The following is a 17,700-nucleotide window of genomic DNA, read 5'->3' on the forward strand; positions in this document are numbered from 1 at the left end:
TGAAAATTTCTGTTAAAAAACAACTTGAATCAAAAATATATTTATATTATTAAATACTTATATTTTATTTGTTTCATTGTAATACGATACCAATAAAGTGTTTTTTTTTTTCACAATGTAAATGAAATTAAATGATTGTACAAAGTTATAATAATAATAATCATCCATTTGAAAAAATGATATTATTTTAATATTAATAATAATAATCAATATTATTATTTCTCGACTTTCGATTATTTATTTCGTTTGTATTATTTATCAACACCAACTAAGTTATCTGTGTTATATTATTTTTACTTTTATAAATTATTAATCTATTTTAATATTATTATGTTATCAGTTGTCATTGTACAGTTATTATTATTAATTACATCCATATTGTGTTCTTTCTTTGTTAATATTAAAAAATTTACTGAAAATTTAATTCAAAAAAATAAAATATAATGGGTTGATTAAAAAAAAAAAAAAAAAAAAATAAACAAAAAAACTATTGGATTCAGGTACCGCACAACAAGTATACAGTAATTAATTAAATAATATGCCATGTGAATTGAACTATATATATATATATATTGATGAATATATAAAGATGAAATGAATGTTGCATTTATAAACATAATCAATAATTGTCATCGCTAAATTATTACTTGATATCAAACTCTTAGACGTAAAAATACTCTACACGATTGACACAAATTGATTGATGAGAGATGAATTAATGAAACTATTACAGATGAATAATTAAAAAAAAAAAAAAAGAAGAAAAAAATGGTTAATCAAAAAGTACGTCTGTGGTTGAAGAACCATCCTTGTATTTGTGTTCGTACTTCCTGTTTATTTTGAGATTTTAAACTCTTTTATTTTTCATTTCTTTTTCTTTTTTTCTAATGCCTGAGTTGTATTATTCGCATAATCGTTTTTTTTTACTAAAAATTCTATTGAGAATGTAATTTATTTGTTGTTACAGCACTTTCTCTGTTATCAGGTGTTTGGTCTTTGTCACCCCATCCCCATACAGGATGTGAACCGTCACCTGTTCTCAGGACACGTTGTTTTATTATATCTTGACTCACAACTTTGGTATCATAGGCCCATCCAAGTAACGTGAAGAAGTCGATGAATGCTGTTGTAGTGTTTCCCCAGTATTTTCCTAATTCGGCCGCCTTGTAGTCCCATGGGAAAACGTGCTGTAAATATATTTATTGATATTAGTTAATATGAATTGGGTATAACCGAACAGTTATTTTATAGTTTAAATTAAATTTAATTTACTTTAAAATATATTTGTAATTTTAATTTAAAGAAACATAAAATTGACAAGTAGGAGCTAAAAATCAACAAAAAATATACTAAAAACGACAAATCCAAGTCAAAAAAAATGATTTAAGGTTAAAATAAAATCAAATTATGTAACATATTTATTAAAAAAAAAAAAAAAAAAAAAAAAAAAAACTTTACATGGTAATCGTGGAATCCTTCTCCGAGAGCTCCGAATGCAACCAAAAGATTTTCTGAAGGGTTAGTGTACCTGGAGAAATAAAAATAAAAAGCATTATTTAATGAGAAAATTATGTCGTATTAAATAAATAATATTAATCTAATAAATAACTTACTTATCGTATGGTCTGTGCCCGAAGAAATGGGCGGCCGAATTGACCAACCACGTCATGTGTAAAGTCCAAACATAACGGAGGAAAACACCAACAAAGTATGCGTTCGACCATGATTCACCCCAGAAATAAACGGGCACAATTCCAGGCACAATGAAGCAAATGAGTGGCATCAAGATTAAGTAATATTTATGTTGAAAAGCAACAACTGGATCAGCTTCCAGGTCACTCATGTCAATTCCTTTACCCTTTTCCTTAACATCAGGGTGTTTCTTACACAACAACCATCCAACGTGAGCAAAAAAGAAACCACGATTGGCATTATGCGGATCAGCATCTGTTTCACTGTATTTATGATGCACTCTGTGATCTCTTGCCCATTCGTATATGCTGTTCTATAAAATTCAAGATTTTTTTATATGAGTAAAAGCAAATTTATCAAATTATTAACAGATATTTTTTAAAATTATACTTACTTGAAAAGCAAGTGTGTTGAAAATCATAAGAATAATCTTTAGTGGCAATTTAGCTTTATAAGCGCGGTGTGACCATAATCGATGTGCTCCGGCTGTAACTCCAATACCTCCGCATTGATACAGTATGAATGCTGAGAAAATAATAATTAAAAAAAAAAAAAAAAAAAATTAGATTAAAATTTAAAAATCAACTATAATATTAAATTCAATATAAAGAAATGTATAGTTACCATAAAAAGTAGTTATAAGTTTTGCAGATGTAAATGCGAGGTAAATTCCATAAAAAGCAGTTGCATGAAGTACACAAAAAGCGTAAACATTGAACCAAACTATTTTTCGTTTGTATACTGGTTTTGAAGGTGGACTTTTAGCTAAATCCTCTTCGCAAAGAGTTGTAAGCGCTGTTGTTACATTTGGAGCCATTGTTATTCAACTGTCAAACGTCCGTTATTCACTGTAATATTAATATGAAAATTGATCATCAAATGAACTCATTAATATTGAAGGCGATAACTTATATATAATTGCAAGTATCTATATATAGTCATAAGATAATCTGAAACTCAAGATATTATCAAATTCAAAGAAGGGAACATTATCTATCGCACAATGTTTTTTTATTCCAAAAATAAAAATTTTTCCACCACTAAGATAGTAAAAAGACGAAATTAATTGCTAATATAATGATAAATTTGGTTAAATAACAGGTGACATAAGAGCTCAACTGATATTATTTTTCATGGGTTTATCAGCGAAATTTTTTATTTCTTACAAAAAAATTAGACACATAGACCAATGATAAATTTATTCTCATAGAGATTTTTTTGTGCAAATTACACTTTAAATCAATCTATCACGTGTTGAATTTCATTATTGATTGATTATAATTGTTAATATGATTAAAAACCAAGTCACTGATGCATCATTATCATCGGAATCATATTTAAATAATAATTATTAATAAGACAAGTTATTGTTATACAATTTAAAGTGAAATATTGTTTTATAAATAAGATGGGATGTTGTTGTTGTTGTAAATTAAAACAATATTATAAAAACAAATTACAATCCAAAATCAATTATGATGATGATAACAATAATATCGAGAAACTTTGCCATGCAAACAGTCAAATGTACTTTGACAAACAAACTACATTATTGCGCAATATAAAACACGAATGGATTTCGTGTCCGTGTCTTTGACAAATTGCCATCGCAAATAGTTTATCAAGTAATAATGTCACAAAAAATGTGATTATAAATTTTTATTATTAAAAAGTTGTAGCGAATTTACCTTAATGATAAATAGATAAAGAATATTCTAGGTATTTGTAAGAGAATCCGAAAATTGATTGGTGATTTTCACCATTGATAAATAAACAAAGAAAAAAAAGTCGTCTGACAAAGATACGACTGATAAAATAAATTTAATTATTCTATTTGAATTTAAAAAAAAATACAGAATCACTTTGAGATATATTGTGTTTTTTTTTTTTTTTTCAGCGATAAGAATGAATAACCCACTAAAATTTAATCACCCTATCGAGATACTTTTTCACTGAAGAGGAGCGTGTTCAGCATTGTAGAGACGACCTATCGACTGACTGATAAATCCTGATGGGAATAGAGGAGCGCAGGCTTACAATGAGACGCCCCAAGCACGCATGGTACTTTCAACTGCCTTTCAATATACCTATATATACCTATGCGCATAGAAAAATAACAAAAGTATCCAGAAATATCGAGAAAAATGATTTCTTCTTTAATTAAAGCTATTTTTTTTTTTTTTTTAACAAAAATTATTACTCATTAATTATTTAATTACTCATTGTTGATTATTTTCAGGTAAAACAATTATTGTTGGGGGGCTAAAATTGATAACTGCTAATTATGATGATCAATAAAGTTTAATGATACCCAGAGCAATTAATTGGATAATGTAAAGAGAAATTAGTATAATTATTTAATTTTAAATTGATAAATAAAAATTAATCTGTATCTTTAAATTATTTAGCTGGTTAAATAATCCATTGAAATAATATGTTTATCCATGTAAAAAATTATCGTACGTGAATTAAGTTGTTATCATTACTAAATCGTTCATGCGAACTCGACGTGATACTACGTGGCATTAGGGTACGTTGTATCTTGTGTCGACGTGATCGGATTCACTTATTTTTTATTGTAAACAAAAAATTATTTCATCATGTTTAAGTTGATTCAAAATTTTCCGACTATTTTTTATAAAATATAAAATACAATATTAATTATTAAATTTAACGTCAAGCTTATTTATCAAAAACCAAAATTGCCAAATTAGAGTATTAAAATAATTTTTTTTTATCAACCAACATTGGCCGAAATTATTTCTTATCAAAGTAGATAATTACACGACAAAGCAAATCTATTTTATCAAAATAAACTCAGTTTATCGCGAAATTCAACAAATTGAAATTTTTATTACATATTTATCTAAAAAATTTTTTCGTGTAAATAGAATTATTTTTTTCTCTTAATTTTTATTTTTTTGGACATGATAAATTAGTGAGATATATTATATGAATAGATTTAAATCTTTTTTAGTCTAAAGTCGAAAACGTGTTTTATTAAGTAAGCATGGTAACCGATAAGTTGTGTCATAAAAGCCGGTACACGCTATAGGTTCTTACTACTACAAACATAAAATTATATATGCACACATTAATTTACATATACATCTGTATGCGCATGAATATGTATTCTTCACTATTTTAGTTTTAAAGTGTAAATTTAGCACAACATAAAAAATAGATTTAAAAAATAAAAATAAAATTTCAAACCTTTTATCAACCGAGTATTGGAATAAAAACTATCGTTAAATATAAAATAAAATTATATTATCTTGTGGTGTAGATTGTTGAGTTGAGAACAGAATCATACGATGATTAGATGTTGTATGTTAGTATACTTTAACAATGTATATATACACAAAATGACATTTAAAAGTGTTCGTGCGAAAGTGCAGGAACAACTTAACTATGTAGAGTGTGTATCATCACCAGAGTAGATTATTCAAGCACGGGGGAATATTAGTATTAGATGAGAGTTAAAGCAAAACCGGCCAATAGGAAGACGAGCCAGTACCTCGCGCCACCCAAAATCAACGAATCCCAGAGCACACCGGAACAGCTGTTACACGCGTATTATGGTAACGTCACGTATACAATCTTCCTTCCTTACTTCCTCAATCTTTCTTCATCATTATTTAACATTTGTTTATTTATTTATTCATTTCTTCAATATGCAATTTAAATCTACGCAATTGTGATTCATTAATTTATTTCCACTAGATGCTAAAAAAAAAAAACGAACAGAATAAAAAATTCATGACTTAAATTGGGCACGTGGACTACGTACCAAAGATTGACGTTGATTTAAATAAAAAAAAATGCTAATATTATGCTAAAAAGATGATGAATTTCTAATGATTTTGTTTTTGCCAACTCCATTTTTTATATGAATTACAAATGACTAATCATTTCTATCCATCAGTCTTAACTGGAGTAATTATTGTTAGAAATATTATTGAATATTAGTAATAATTAATAATAATCACAGTGACCTTGATCTTGTAGCTAAAAGTATTTAACGTGTCATTGAATTTATCAGTTATGTACTCATATATACATATATATTGTGCGAACTTAATACAAGGAAGAGAAATATTATCTCTAGTCCGGAGTTCAATGATTTTTACATAACTTTCAACCATAAAATAAATTTTATTATTTATGATACTTAAATCAAAGATATATGGCTAATCTTTGGCTTTGTTCGACATATAAATGTGAACTATAAAAAAAAAAAAAAAAATTTTTTTTAAATTGTATTTAGTATTTAGAATTAGAAAATTTTTATGAGACACAAAATATACTTTTAATAGTATGCTATAGAATATAAAATGTGGCCATTTCCCGTATAGAAAAAAAAAAAAGCAATTTCTATTTCATTAATTTCCCCGGAAGTTTTCGACAATACCGCCATCACGACTTTCTCATATTAGATAAAAACATAAGTTTACAACTAAAACTCTTATAAAACATTATGTATCATATTCTATTCTATTCTATTCTATTATATTCAATCACTTCCTTCATTGCTTCTACATGTTAATATAATTCATAGTTATGAATATTCATACAGCTCGATTCACGTTTTTATAGCATTGACAAAACTCCAGATTTTATTTAAACTTTATTGAACACATTTTTCTTAATTATTCAATTTTTTATTAGAATGGTAATTATAAAATTGTACTTGCAGTCTTTTTTCTTTGTCACGATAAATATTACCTGTGCCATAGTATTAAATAACTGTACTTATAAGGTGTCAAGTAAATATAAATATATATATATATATATATATATATATATATATATATATATATATATATATATATATATATATATATATATATATATATATATATATGAGAATATGAACATATAAATTACGAGCAAGTTTACTCAATTGTAAGAGTAATACAATAGACTATATATGTAGACTGAAACGTTCTACCTGAATGCTGACATGATAAACTCAAGCAACTGTTTCTTTACAATAAAATATATTTTTATTTGACTTTGAAGAAAAAAAATTAAAACTGTCGAATTAATTTAAAAAAAATATTCCTTCACTTCTCATCTAAAAATGATTAAAAAGATAAAATAAATTTTTCAATCAGAATTCAATTAAAAAAAGTAATAATTTCGTAATCGAATAAAATAAAAAAATATAATCCGACTTACCTAGGATTGAGATGACGCCGTAAAAAGTCCGTCTACCGGCTTCTAGGCTTCAAACTTGTATCTGTATATGTGTATGAGTATGTATATCAAGTATATATATGTATTATATTATTTAATATATATACTGGAAATATCCACGTGGCCTCGAGAGCGATATTAGTATTTTTAATAACTTTAACGCTGATGGTTTTGTAATTATATACAACCCTTGGAAATAATATAAATAAAAGTAATATAACGTTGAAGGTTACAAACTGACTCTACTTGGTCTATTGAAATAATAAAGAACAACCGTGCTTTACTTTTATAAATGTAAACGTGTTGAAGCTCTGATAGGAACTAACAAAACTAGACAATACGCGCCAGATTAAATACAAGTCGGCATCTTAGGGCTCTTTTCTGTATATAAAAGCCCGAAGAAAAAGAGTGACAAAGTTTTTTTTGCTTAGATTTTTTTTTACACTAGATGGCATGATAGTTTAAAAGGTTAGAGATCAGATGTCATTTTTATAATCATGCAAAATGATAAAACGATGTCGTCAATTATTTCAATTGTTTATTCATTTAAAATTCAATCGTGACACATTTTTATTGCTTAATTAACGTAACTACGGGCTGTCGAAATTCACACTTTTAACAGTTATGACGTCTAGTTACATTTTTAAATGCAATTAGAAAACCCGCGCTTTTAATTATTACCTCGAATATTTATTGTTATAATTTATTACGAGTAATAAATTATTTTCCCGGTGAGTCAATACAGTGTCAATAAATATTTAGTTATCGAATAATTGCGATTGAATTTTTAATTATTTATTTTTATACTCGAATTGTTTTGTGATAGGTATGTACCTATGTAATAATGTTGAAGTTAGCCGTCAGCTGTCAATTTTAAAAATTTTAACAACAAATCAATTACAATAAAAAAATAATTCAAAAAATTTTCACTTGTAATTTTTATTCATTTTTACATATGAAATTTTTTAATTAAATTTTTTTTTATAATAATTGCATTATTATAAAATTTAAAAATAATTTTTAATGTCTACCAACTTCAGTGTCATCCTATGTACCGACTGGTGTCGCTCATTATTATGTCAAAGTTTTTTGGTACATGCAAGATGGCAGTGCGGTAAGATTTCCAGTCACTACAGACTTGATGTGATTCATGTAAAATACTCTTGCAACCTGGCCTTTTTATCGTAAGCCACTATGGGTGCGTATTCGACTAATGTTATTTATATAATTTTATCAATCTCCATCCGAGTATTAATTAAATATTTTATCCGCAAAATTAATCAGACATTTTTAGCAATGTATTATTTACTAAATGACTTTCATATTTTTAATAATTTCAACTTAGTATTGTTGCTAGACATTATTTAACGATTGTTGAGGTTATGGACTCATTTTGTCAAGCGTGTGCTTCCGATTTATAAATTCAGTGTTGTCATCAGTGACTTTTAATTTATTTATTGATTTGATATATTTTAGGTATCTCGCGGGATCATTATCACAAACGGCGGCCCACTGGGGGTAAACGCAAGCCCATCAGGAAGAAGAGGAAGTTTGAATTAGGTAGACCTGCTGCCAACACCAAACTCGGTGCTCAAAGAATCCACACCGTAAGTTTTATTTTTACAAATTATTTATTTATTTATTTATGACATCCTAAATTCTAATTTGATATGGTTGTAATTAAGATAATTGATTTTTTAGGTTCGTACCCGTGGAGGTAACAAAAAATACCGCGCACTCCGTCTTGATACCGGTAACTTTGCCTGGGCAAGTGAGGGTAGCACTCGCAAAACCCGTATCATCGATGTAGTCTACAATGCTTCTAACAACGAGCTTGTTAGAACCAAAACATTGGTGAAAAATGCCATTGTCACCATTGATGCTACGCCATTCAGACAATGGTACGAAAGTCATTACATCGTACCGTTGGGTCGCAAACGCGGTGCTAAACTTGTAAGTTTTTTTTTTCTTTATTGTATAACTTTCTCGGGTGATAAATAATTTGATTTATTTATTTATTTATTAATTAATTGTTTATTACAAATTAATTTAGGGTGAGGCCGAAGAAGAGATCTTTAACAAGAAAAGATCAAAGAAAACCGAAAACAAATACAAGGCGAGACAGCGGATATGTAAAGTTGAGCAAGCTTTGGAAGAACAGTTCGCCACTGGACGTGTATTAGCCTGCATCGCTAGTCGACCAGGTCAATGTGGTCGCGCTGATGGATATATTTTGGAAGGCAAAGAACTCGAGTTCTACATGCGTAAAATAAAAAGCAAAAAGGCCAAGTAATGTAACGGCTAATAAATAACTTTACATTAAAATAATAAAAACGTGTTACTTTTTTTTTTATTTCGTCTTTATTTTTTAATATAAATAGCTCATTCACTTTTAAAGATTATCAGTTGGATTGGATAATAAAACAAGTAATAATTGAAGCAGTACAAAAATGTATAATTGGCATATATTTATAATCCATTTATTTTTATTTTATTTAAAATTCATTTATCTAAGCTCCACGTACATTTGACGAGTTCAATTGAGCACTTGATAATAATGTCGGCATTCCAGGTTCTTGTTGATTAGATTGTGATGATTTCTGGGTACATTTACTCATATGAGTTTTCCAATGTTGTTGTTGACACGATGGGTTGCAGTATGATGTATTCCAACAGCAATAATACAAGGCTTCTTGCCAGCATGAAGCACACCATTGTTTTGTTTTCGTCTCTTGGATGGACCGAATCTTTTCGTCCTCTGTCTCCTTACGAATTTCTTCAACCGCTCTCAATCTTTCGACTTCCAAACTTGCTCGCATTTCTCTCAAAGTTCGATCTAAAAATTAACGTAATTGATTAAAATACAACTAGGAACTTTGCAGTCACTATGTGACTACCGTGACTTGTGAACGACCAATGAAAAAAATTTGCTTTATTAAATAATGACTTTTTTTAAATTGCACTGTAATTTTTTAATTATCGACTTTTTTAAAGATATAAGCTCATCCTGATGTTACACTCATCAAGAGCTTTCATTTGAGTACCCACATGCATTTTCATATATTTTTCATATATACATATATGTAATATATATATAAATATATGTGAAAAATTGATGTGGGTATATATTAGGGTGGGTCAAAAAAATCGAATAATTTATTTTTGACTTTATACTCTGAAAAATAGGTTCGTAGACACCTAAAAAGAATTCTCTCCAAGTATAAGCTCTTAATTATAACGGGAAGGTCCTCCGCTTTGCGGGTTTCTATTTTTTTCGAATAATCAGATAAAAAAAGTTATATCTCGCTTCCAATTGCTTGGAAAAATATTCCGTGGCATAGATTTTGTGAGAAATTGAATGCTTTACAAAAAAGGTCTCTTATGACTTTTTCAAAAACTCAACCGATTAAAAGATATTCATAGTTGAAGTTTGGCTATTTTAAGGAAAATATTCGTTTTTATTATGAATTTTATAAGTCGATGAAAAAAAATTATTTCGGATTGCGGAACTCATGATTTTGTAGGAAATTTACTGCTCTACAAAAATGGTCTTATGATTTTTTGATTAAGTGAAGCCGTTACGAGATATTCATCGTCAAACATTAACGAATATCAATATTTCCAGTTTTTGATCAATAATTCGATAAATTTTAATTTAAACTATGAGTTTCAGGAAAATTTACATAAATTTGAGTTTCGATCGATAAAGAAATGTTATAAACAATTTTTTTAATATTGTTTTCAGTCTTGAGCTTGTTTGATTGCATTAAAACAAGAAATTAGAGCATTTTTTTCGACATATAGCCAATGATTAGTTTAATTTGAAGTGAATGACATATTTCTTTGTCCAATTTAATATGAAAAGTATTGAATCAAGTGAGAAACAACCAGTATTTAACTTTTTTATAGATAAATTTTTATTGAATTATCAATTGCAATATAATTGTCTATATTTTTAACATAACAGTACGCTATTACTATAAATAATTTCTTTTATTACAATTTGGGAATGTTTTTGATGTTCTTTGACAACTTTCAATAAGTACTGGAATTGTTCTTCATTTTTGTCAAGCATTGATTATATTCACTGACTAATGCAACAGCTCGCTCTGCTGAATCATTGACAACTTTTAGTTGTTGAAAGTATTCTTTATTTTCGAGATAACTCTCATTAGTAGGCCATAATTCAACATCGACATCAAGAAAGTCATACGGTAGATCGAAGATTTTGAAAAGATTTAATGACTTTTTAGACACAAAGTCACTCAGAGTTCTCTGCGCCAATGAATTCAAATCTTTTTAGCAATTACAAATCTTTTAGCTTTAGAATCTGTACCTTCACGAGTATTAACAGCTTCAACAATACTTTTTTTACTTCTAATGGAACGCCATCGTCAAACAGTGATAAAATGGCAAGTTCATCGCTCAAATACCATAAGTGCGAAATCATTTTTTCACACGTAGCTGAAGAAATCAAAGGATTGATATGTTTGTACTCCAATAAATTTTTCATAAACTGCAAGTCATGATAAGCAGCAGTTGTTGCAGAAGTTGATGAAAACCAAGCTTTTAAATACAATGTGACTATAAAAATACAGAAATGACGAAGACCATGCAATTCTTTCTGAGAGAGTTTGAATTCATCTCTGAATAGATACATTTTCAAACTATAAATGGCCTTAGCCATCCATCTAGCATGATGAACAGCACCAGGACGTTTGAAAGAAATCTTTTCTTGAGGCATTTCTCCAAGGAAAATCAATGATAATTCCAATAATTCTTTATCTAACTTATTATAACATTTCTTTATCGATCGAAACTCAAATTTATGTAATTTTTTCCTGAAACTCATAGTTTAAATTAAAATTTATCGAATTATTGATCAAAAACTGGAAATATTGATATTCGTTAATGTTTGACGATGAATATCTCGTAACGGCTTCACTTAATCAAAAAATCATAAGAGACCATTTTTGTAGAGCAGTAAATTTCCTACAAAATCATGAGTTCCGCAATCCGAAATAATTTTTTTCATCGACTTATAAAATTCATAATAAAAACGAATATTTTCCTTAAAATAGCCAAACTTCAACTATGAATATCTTTTAATCGGTTGAGTTTTTGAAAAAGTCATAAGAGACCTTTTTTGTAAAGCATTCAATTTCTCACAAAATCTATGCCACGGAATATTTTTCCAAGCAGTTGGAAGCGAGATATAAATTTTTTTATCTGATTATTCGAAAAAAATAGAAACCCGCAAAGCGGAGGACCTTCCCGTTATAATTAAGAGCTTATACTTGGAGAGAATTCTTTTTAGGTGTCTACGAACCTATTTTTCAGAGTATAAAATCAAAAATAAATTATTCGATTTTTTTGACCCACCCTAGTATATATATGTATTTACCTGTATTGTGTTTAATTTCAGCAAGATGCTGCTGATGTTCCCATTTCATACGTTCTATTTCCAACTCAAACATAAATTTGCCGGCTTCTTCTTGGTTATTCGTCTTCCTCACCGTCTCTTTAAGCGCTTCCTCCATCAGTCTAGCCATTTGCCGCACCAATTCACTCGCACTTCGGTTTAATTGAGTGCTCACTGGACCAGCTTCAGGTGGAGGCAAAGTATAATCCATTCCATTGCTGTTGAGGACTGGAATGTCGATTTTTTTATCATCAACTTCATTACTATTATTTGCAAGTAGTGGTCTTAAAAATGAACGAGTCGGAATTTGAGGTGGTTTATTAGGGAATGATTTTTTTGCTTTACTCTGTCGCTTTCCCGGAACTAAATTTGATGAATTGTCAAATAAATTATTTATTATCTCCATAGTTACATCTGGACGTATTGAATCAACAGAAGAAGATGAATACTTAGAGGGGCTAGTTTCTGATCGATTAGGAGCTGAACTTTCATCACTTAAACTTTTTTTTTTGTCCTGTACTTCTTCCACACTTGATCTTGTTGTTGGACCAGTTGCTTTATCTTGCTCCGAGTTTTGTATCTTTGCAGCTCTGTGCTTATAAGGCCGTACGATAGTAGCTCGTCCTCCTCTTCCATGAGTATTTATTGATGAGTTTGTTTTCCGTAAATTATTAGGCTTATCATAATACTCTTTAGTTCCTAATCTTGTAGCTCTTACTTTGTAAAAATGTTTTTCAGGAGGCATAAATTTTTTAGACAACCATTTACGTGATTTAACTCTGCTCTCGGGTACAGTGTTATTTTTATTTACTGCTGGTGCCGCTGGTTCTACTTCTTCTGTAGTTGGGGGAGTATCTTCTTGAGCTGGTAAATTTTCAGACCCTGGTGTTGTCTTTTCAATACCATTATCATCTCCTTTATTTTCAGAAAATTTTTTGCGACCTCCTCTTGTTTTAACAACTTTTTTAGCGTCAACCTGATTCGGATCTTCACTTAGTTTACGTTTTCTACCACCTTTTTTTTTTATCATTGGAACAACATCTTTAACAGGAATTGAAGAACTCACGTCTTTCTCAGACAATTTTTCACTCACCGGCACCGAACTTTTTCTGGGTGAGGTATCTTCATTTAACGATAATTGCTGCTGTATCGGATGGCTTTGATTAATCAACGTCAAATCATAAAAGCACGTCGGATCATACTGTGGAAGTAAAAGTTTTATCTGATTTTCATCGTGTGGATTGTAAAGAGTTCTGTTGGGAGCATAAGTAAATGGTCCAAATGCCATTTCTAATTTTTTAGTGTGACGGCTTATTTCTTTGAGACAGTCAATCATTTCATATCGTTTCTTCTTAGGCAAAGATGTTGGCGGTTCTTTAGAGAAAAGATAAATATCTTTAGGGGCTATCCACGCTCGATCGTGTGCTCCAAAAAATCTTACATCAACATGACCCAGTGCATTAATGCGTGGTAAAGCTTTTGCTGGCCAAAATGGAAATCCTTTTAGCTTAGCCCAAATAAGCGGATGAGGCTTGCTGCATGCTTCTACAAACCAGGACGGATTTGCTCGTGGTATATTACGACCACGTGAGTAACAATCAGGACATGCTTCATACTCAGATACTTCTTGCCGTGCTATTTTTATAATTAATTTTGCTGCATTCGTTAATTTTGAAGAGTCTGTATACTCTCCACCACCTAAAAATAATTCATTAAATTGTTAAATATATGGCGATTTAATTTGAATTATTCCAATTAATTTTAAGTATGGACCCGAGCAGTAACTTAGATATTAATTATTAAACTATTCTTACATGTATTAAATACGATACAGTTATGCTGTATCCATTTAGCATCCGCCATAAATGCATCAGTGCTACCGTAAAGCTTAGCATCAACATTAATTTCCAATAAACTTAAATCCATAGGCTTCACCACATAGTCCATGTAATTGGGAACTTCTTTCAAGTCAACAGCATTCCAGAATGGTTCCGACTGTTGAAAATTTTTTTTAATTAAATTTTTTGTAATTTGAATAAGTTTAAAGATAATTAATTAATAATCAACTTACACCGAGTAAGTGTTTCATACACCCGATGACGTATTTCAGCACCAAGCAAAGCTGATCTACAGTAATATGAGCCATGGTTGGCGAACGAGTTGATGCATTTTCAGCTTGCAATATACTCGCACATTCACCGCAGATCCAATTGTCTGTAGTTGGAGGTGTCCCACCGATACACTTGCGATGCCAAGCACGTGGACAAGCCCTGCAGTTAGCTTCCACACCATCTCTGTGGCATCTCCAACAGTAAATGTCTCGATTGTTAGTTATTTTAGGACGAACTTTAGGTTTAGTCAAATCACCGTCCACCTTTTTTGCTACTTCATCACTACAGAAAAAAAAATTTCAATTAATAAATTCAACAGATGAAAAATTTAATTATTTTAAAATATACTCACGTTGATAATTTGCCTTTGTCTTTTTCTGTTGCAATAGATTTACTTTTACCATCATCATTACTCACAGAAACATCAGAAAGAGCACGAGAATCATTTGAAGTACTTTTATCTTTTTCTTCAGGTTCTTCATCAACGACAATATTTTCAGCTCCTGTTTTTTTTTCTACTTCTGTTTTCTTTTCATCTATTTTTGTGTTTTCATCAACTTCTTTCTTCTCCTCTACCTCGGTTTTTTTTTTAACTATTTTTTCTTGCTTATCCTTTTCATCTTCAACATCTTTATTTCGGTCTACTTCTGAATTCTCATTTTTCTTTGTATTTTCCTCAGCTTCTGCTTCGTCGTTTTCTTTACTGTCATCTATTGGTTCATCAGCACGCTCATCATCAACTAAATCACAACTGTCTTTACTCCCTACATCAGTGTTCCTTTCATTTAACTTATCCAAAGACTCTGTGTTATTTATTTTAGTACAGCACTGTGCATCAGAGTCACTATTTATATTAACATCATGTATTTTTTTATCATCAACTTTTTTAACACCATTTTTATTAACTTCATGATTTACAGAATCAATTACCGCTTTATTATTTAAATCATTAATTTTATCATTTTCTGCTGCTGTTTTAACAACAGATTCTATTTTCTCGCTTTTAGTCGACTCCATTTTTTGTCAATATATTTATATAACTAATTAAATATTCCAATAAAATTAGCGGTGTATATTCATTACCAATATTTCCTTATAGTTAAAACAATTTAAAATTCATATCCAATTATATTGTAATTTTTGATAACCCTGAAAAATAAAATGCCGACAATTAATTATTTATATTATTATGCTGAAATTATTTTTACCTCAACTTGATAATACTTATAAAAAGTAATAAAATATATATTGTGATATTTATTAAGCACTTGTTTTATAACTTATAATTTATAATTAACGGTAAAAAATAAAGAAAAAAGATAAAAACACAAATTTACACTAATCAGTTCAAAAACTTTATTTATCCAATCCAAATATTATTATTATTTATTTGAATATTCACAATTTTTTTTTATTAATAAAAAATATTATTAATAAGGCTATAACCATTAAAAAAAAACTGATAAAAAGGTTTTTATAAACGTCAGCAGATTGACATTAACGAATTTCACTAAATTTTCTAGTTTTATATTTTTTTATTTTTTATTATAATTATTTTTGGAATATAATCCAAGCAACAAAGCTTCAATGGTTGTAGTTTTTAGAATTGGCAACAATTAAAAATTTATTTTTGTTTTATTGGCCAACTTGTTTCTTGTCTCATTTACAAAAGCACACCGACTGTCAACGAGTTGAAGTTAAACTAAAGCTAAAACTGACAACTTCAGGTGGTCTCATTGCCCCACATCCCCCTCTGGTGGCCAAGTCTCTTCATCAATATCTTTTACGCAATAGTCCATTGAAAAAATTTTCAAGCAGCCCGACCAGGCCTGCATTAACAAATCCATTGTTAATTAATAAAAACAAAGTTGTAACAATGTTGCGATTTGTTTCCGGACGTATTGGATCAGCTGTTCGCGGTGTTGTTGCCGTACCCAAGACTTCCGCAGCTATTGGAGTTACTTCAACTAGAAATTCTTCTCATGGTCCTGAGGAAACTGACGAAGAATTTGATACTAGAATGGAGAATTACTTCAACCGCAAGGACATTGATCACTGGGAAATTCGTACTGCAATGAATGATTTAACTGGTAAGTCATTAGCACTATTTTAAATCAGTAAAATAATTTACTAATTCAGTAATCATTATGCTTTTATCATTGCAAGAGGTTATGATTCTCTCACCAGTTATATAAAAATTTTTAGTACTTTCTATACTTTGGTACAAATTATAAATATATGACACTAAAGTTGAGAGACATCTGATAATTTTTATAAATAATTTTCTATGCCTAGTTCATTTTTCAAAACTCAAAAAATTGATAATACTGAAGTTAGCGATCAGCTGTCAATTTTAATAATTTTTTTAACAAATTAATTACAATAAAAAAAATTTTTTTTAATAATTTAATTGCTGTAAAATTCTAAAAAAATTTTTAATATCTGTTAACTTCAGTGTTATAAAAATTATTAAGTGTCTGCTAACTTTAGCCTCATAATAAAATGCATATACGTTACAGGTATGGATCTTGTCCCTGAACCCAGAATTGTAAGTGCAGCATTGAGAGCTTGTCGTCGTTTGAACGATTACGCATTAGCTGTCAGATTTCTTGAAGTTGTCAGATACAAAGGTGGTGACCAAGCTCATGTTATTTGGCCATACATCGTCCAGGAAATCAGACCAACTCTCGATGAGCTGGGAATCCTCACTCCCGAAGAAATGGGATACGATAAACCAGAATTAGCTCTTATTTCTCCATACGAAGTGTAAATTAATAATAAATAAAATAATTGCTTAAATAATAACAACCAAAAGATAAAATTAGTCTTATTTAAGTAACAGTTGTCAAACTGAAACATATATTGGAGTTAGTTAATGCTATAATAAATTCATTGTAATATTTTCTTGTTAAAATATCATTGTGAGTAAATATAATAACGATTTAATAAACAAATAAATAATCAATAAATTAATAGTAGTAAAGGTATTTAAGACAGTAATTACAGTTAAATTTCCTTTTACATTTAAGTTGTACATTGATTATTGATAAAAAGTAACAAAATTAAATTAAATGTCCAGAGTTTTTTATTTTTATTTTTCTTTCATTTTTTTTTTTACTTGTTGCTATTTCACTTCTACTGACTTATTTAATTAATATATTATTTGATAGTTGATGTATTTAATTATTTACGTACTTTAATGGTATTTCTCTTACATATTTGTTTTTTTTTACATTTAAAATAACAAAAGCAGAGTGGGCGACACACAAAGTATTT

At 29.1% G+C, this 17,700-nt stretch overlaps 4 protein-coding genes across 5 annotated transcripts; 2 read left to right on the forward strand and 2 right to left on the reverse strand.

Moving 5' to 3' along the window:
- Window positions 1–328: 328 nt before the first annotated feature.
- Window positions 329–7,212, reverse strand: LOC141531260 (acyl-CoA Delta-9 desaturase-like). Of its 2 annotated transcripts, none has more exons than XM_074248955.1 (6): window positions 6,874–7,212; window positions 2,317–2,540; window positions 2,087–2,217; window positions 1,614–2,005; window positions 1,459–1,528; window positions 329–1,187 (listed from the first exon to the last, which is right to left on the reverse strand). In XM_074248955.1, the coding sequence occupies exons 2-6, from the start codon at window positions 2,507–2,509 to the stop codon at window positions 936–938; spliced, it is 1,038 nt and encodes a 345-aa protein (XP_074105056.1). In that variant the 5' UTR covers window positions 2,510–2,540; window positions 6,874–7,212; the 3' UTR covers window positions 329–935. The 2 variants fall into 2 exon arrangements, with proteins under 2 accessions (XP_074105056.1, XP_074105057.1); XM_074248956.1 differs by lacking the exon at window positions 6,874–7,212 and adding an exon at window positions 4,906–5,052.
- Window positions 7,213–7,973: 761 nt separating this feature from the next.
- On the forward strand, window positions 7,974–9,225 carry Rps8 (ribosomal protein S8). Its single transcript, XM_074248964.1, has 4 exons — window positions 7,974–8,089; window positions 8,368–8,498; window positions 8,593–8,844; window positions 8,945–9,225. The coding sequence occupies exons 1-4, from the start codon at window positions 8,086–8,088 to the stop codon at window positions 9,182–9,184; spliced, it is 627 nt and encodes a 208-aa protein (XP_074105065.1). The 5' UTR covers window positions 7,974–8,085; the 3' UTR covers window positions 9,185–9,225.
- A 100-nt stretch (window positions 9,226–9,325) lies between these two features.
- On the reverse strand, window positions 9,326–15,775 carry Zmynd8 (Zinc finger MYND-type containing 8). Its single transcript, XM_074248908.1, has 6 exons — window positions 15,633–15,775; window positions 14,777–15,573; window positions 14,385–14,706; window positions 14,128–14,308; window positions 12,296–14,011; window positions 9,326–9,727 (listed from the first exon to the last, which is right to left on the reverse strand). The coding sequence occupies exons 2-6, from the start codon at window positions 15,439–15,441 to the stop codon at window positions 9,402–9,404; spliced, it is 3,210 nt and encodes a 1,069-aa protein (XP_074105009.1). The 5' UTR covers window positions 15,442–15,573; window positions 15,633–15,775; the 3' UTR covers window positions 9,326–9,401.
- Window positions 15,776–16,205: 430 nt separating this feature from the next.
- On the forward strand, window positions 16,206–17,411 carry Cox5a (Cytochrome c oxidase subunit 5A). Its single transcript, XM_074248971.1, has 2 exons — window positions 16,206–16,514; window positions 16,944–17,411. Exons 1-2 carry the CDS (start codon window positions 16,301–16,303, stop codon window positions 17,192–17,194), a joined length of 465 nt encoding a protein of 154 aa, XP_074105072.1. The 5' UTR covers window positions 16,206–16,300; the 3' UTR covers window positions 17,195–17,411.
- The last annotated feature ends 289 nt before the right edge of the window (window positions 17,412–17,700 follow it).

Source organism: Cotesia typhae, unplaced genomic scaffold (assembly GCF_013202065.1).
Source record: "Cotesia typhae breed Kobodo isofemale line unplaced genomic scaffold, CoteBio_Ctyphae contig_5, whole genome shotgun sequence".
Lineage (NCBI taxonomy): Eukaryota > Metazoa > Arthropoda > Insecta > Hymenoptera > Braconidae > Cotesia > Cotesia typhae.

What these genes read in the sequence shown, in the direction of transcription:
- LOC141531260 (XM_074248955.1), bottom strand. Translation starts at nt 2,509, where the DNA reads ATGGCTCCAAATGTAACAACAGCGCTTACAACTCTTTGCGAAGAGGAT. An exon ending in TCAACACACTTGCTTTTCAA is followed by an intron (nt 2,006 to 2,086) that starts GTAAGTATAATT and finishes TGAATTTTATAG; the next exon opens with AACAGCATATACGAATGGGC. An exon ending in GGGCACAGACCATACGATAA is followed by an intron (nt 1,529 to 1,613) that starts GTAAGTTATTTA and finishes TTATTTCTCCAG; the next exon opens with GTACACTAACCCTTCAGAAA.
- Rps8 (XM_074248964.1), top strand. An exon ending in GTGCTCAAAGAATCCACACC is followed by an intron (nt 8,499 to 8,592) that starts GTAAGTTTTATT and finishes TTGATTTTTTAG; the next exon opens with GTTCGTACCCGTGGAGGTAA. An exon ending in GCAAACGCGGTGCTAAACTT is followed by an intron (nt 8,845 to 8,944) that starts GTAAGTTTTTTT and finishes AAATTAATTTAG; the next exon opens with GGTGAGGCCGAAGAAGAGAT.
- Zmynd8 (XM_074248908.1), bottom strand. Translation starts at nt 15,441, where the DNA reads ATGGAGTCGACTAAAAGCGAGAAAATAGAATCTGTTGTTAAAACAGCA. An exon ending in GACAAAGGCAAATTATCAAC is followed by an intron (nt 14,707 to 14,776) that starts GTGAGTATATTT and finishes TTTTTTCTGTAG; the next exon opens with TGATGAAGTAGCAAAAAAGG. An exon ending in GTATGAAACACTTACTCGGT is followed by an intron (nt 14,309 to 14,384) that starts GTAAGTTGATTA and finishes AATTTTCAACAG; the next exon opens with TCGGAACCATTCTGGAATGC.
- Cox5a (XM_074248971.1), top strand. Translation starts at nt 16,301, where the DNA reads ATGTTGCGATTTGTTTCCGGACGTATTGGATCAGCTGTTCGCGGTGTT. An exon ending in TGCAATGAATGATTTAACTG is followed by an intron (nt 16,515 to 16,943) that starts GTAAGTCATTAG and finishes TATACGTTACAG; the next exon opens with GTATGGATCTTGTCCCTGAA.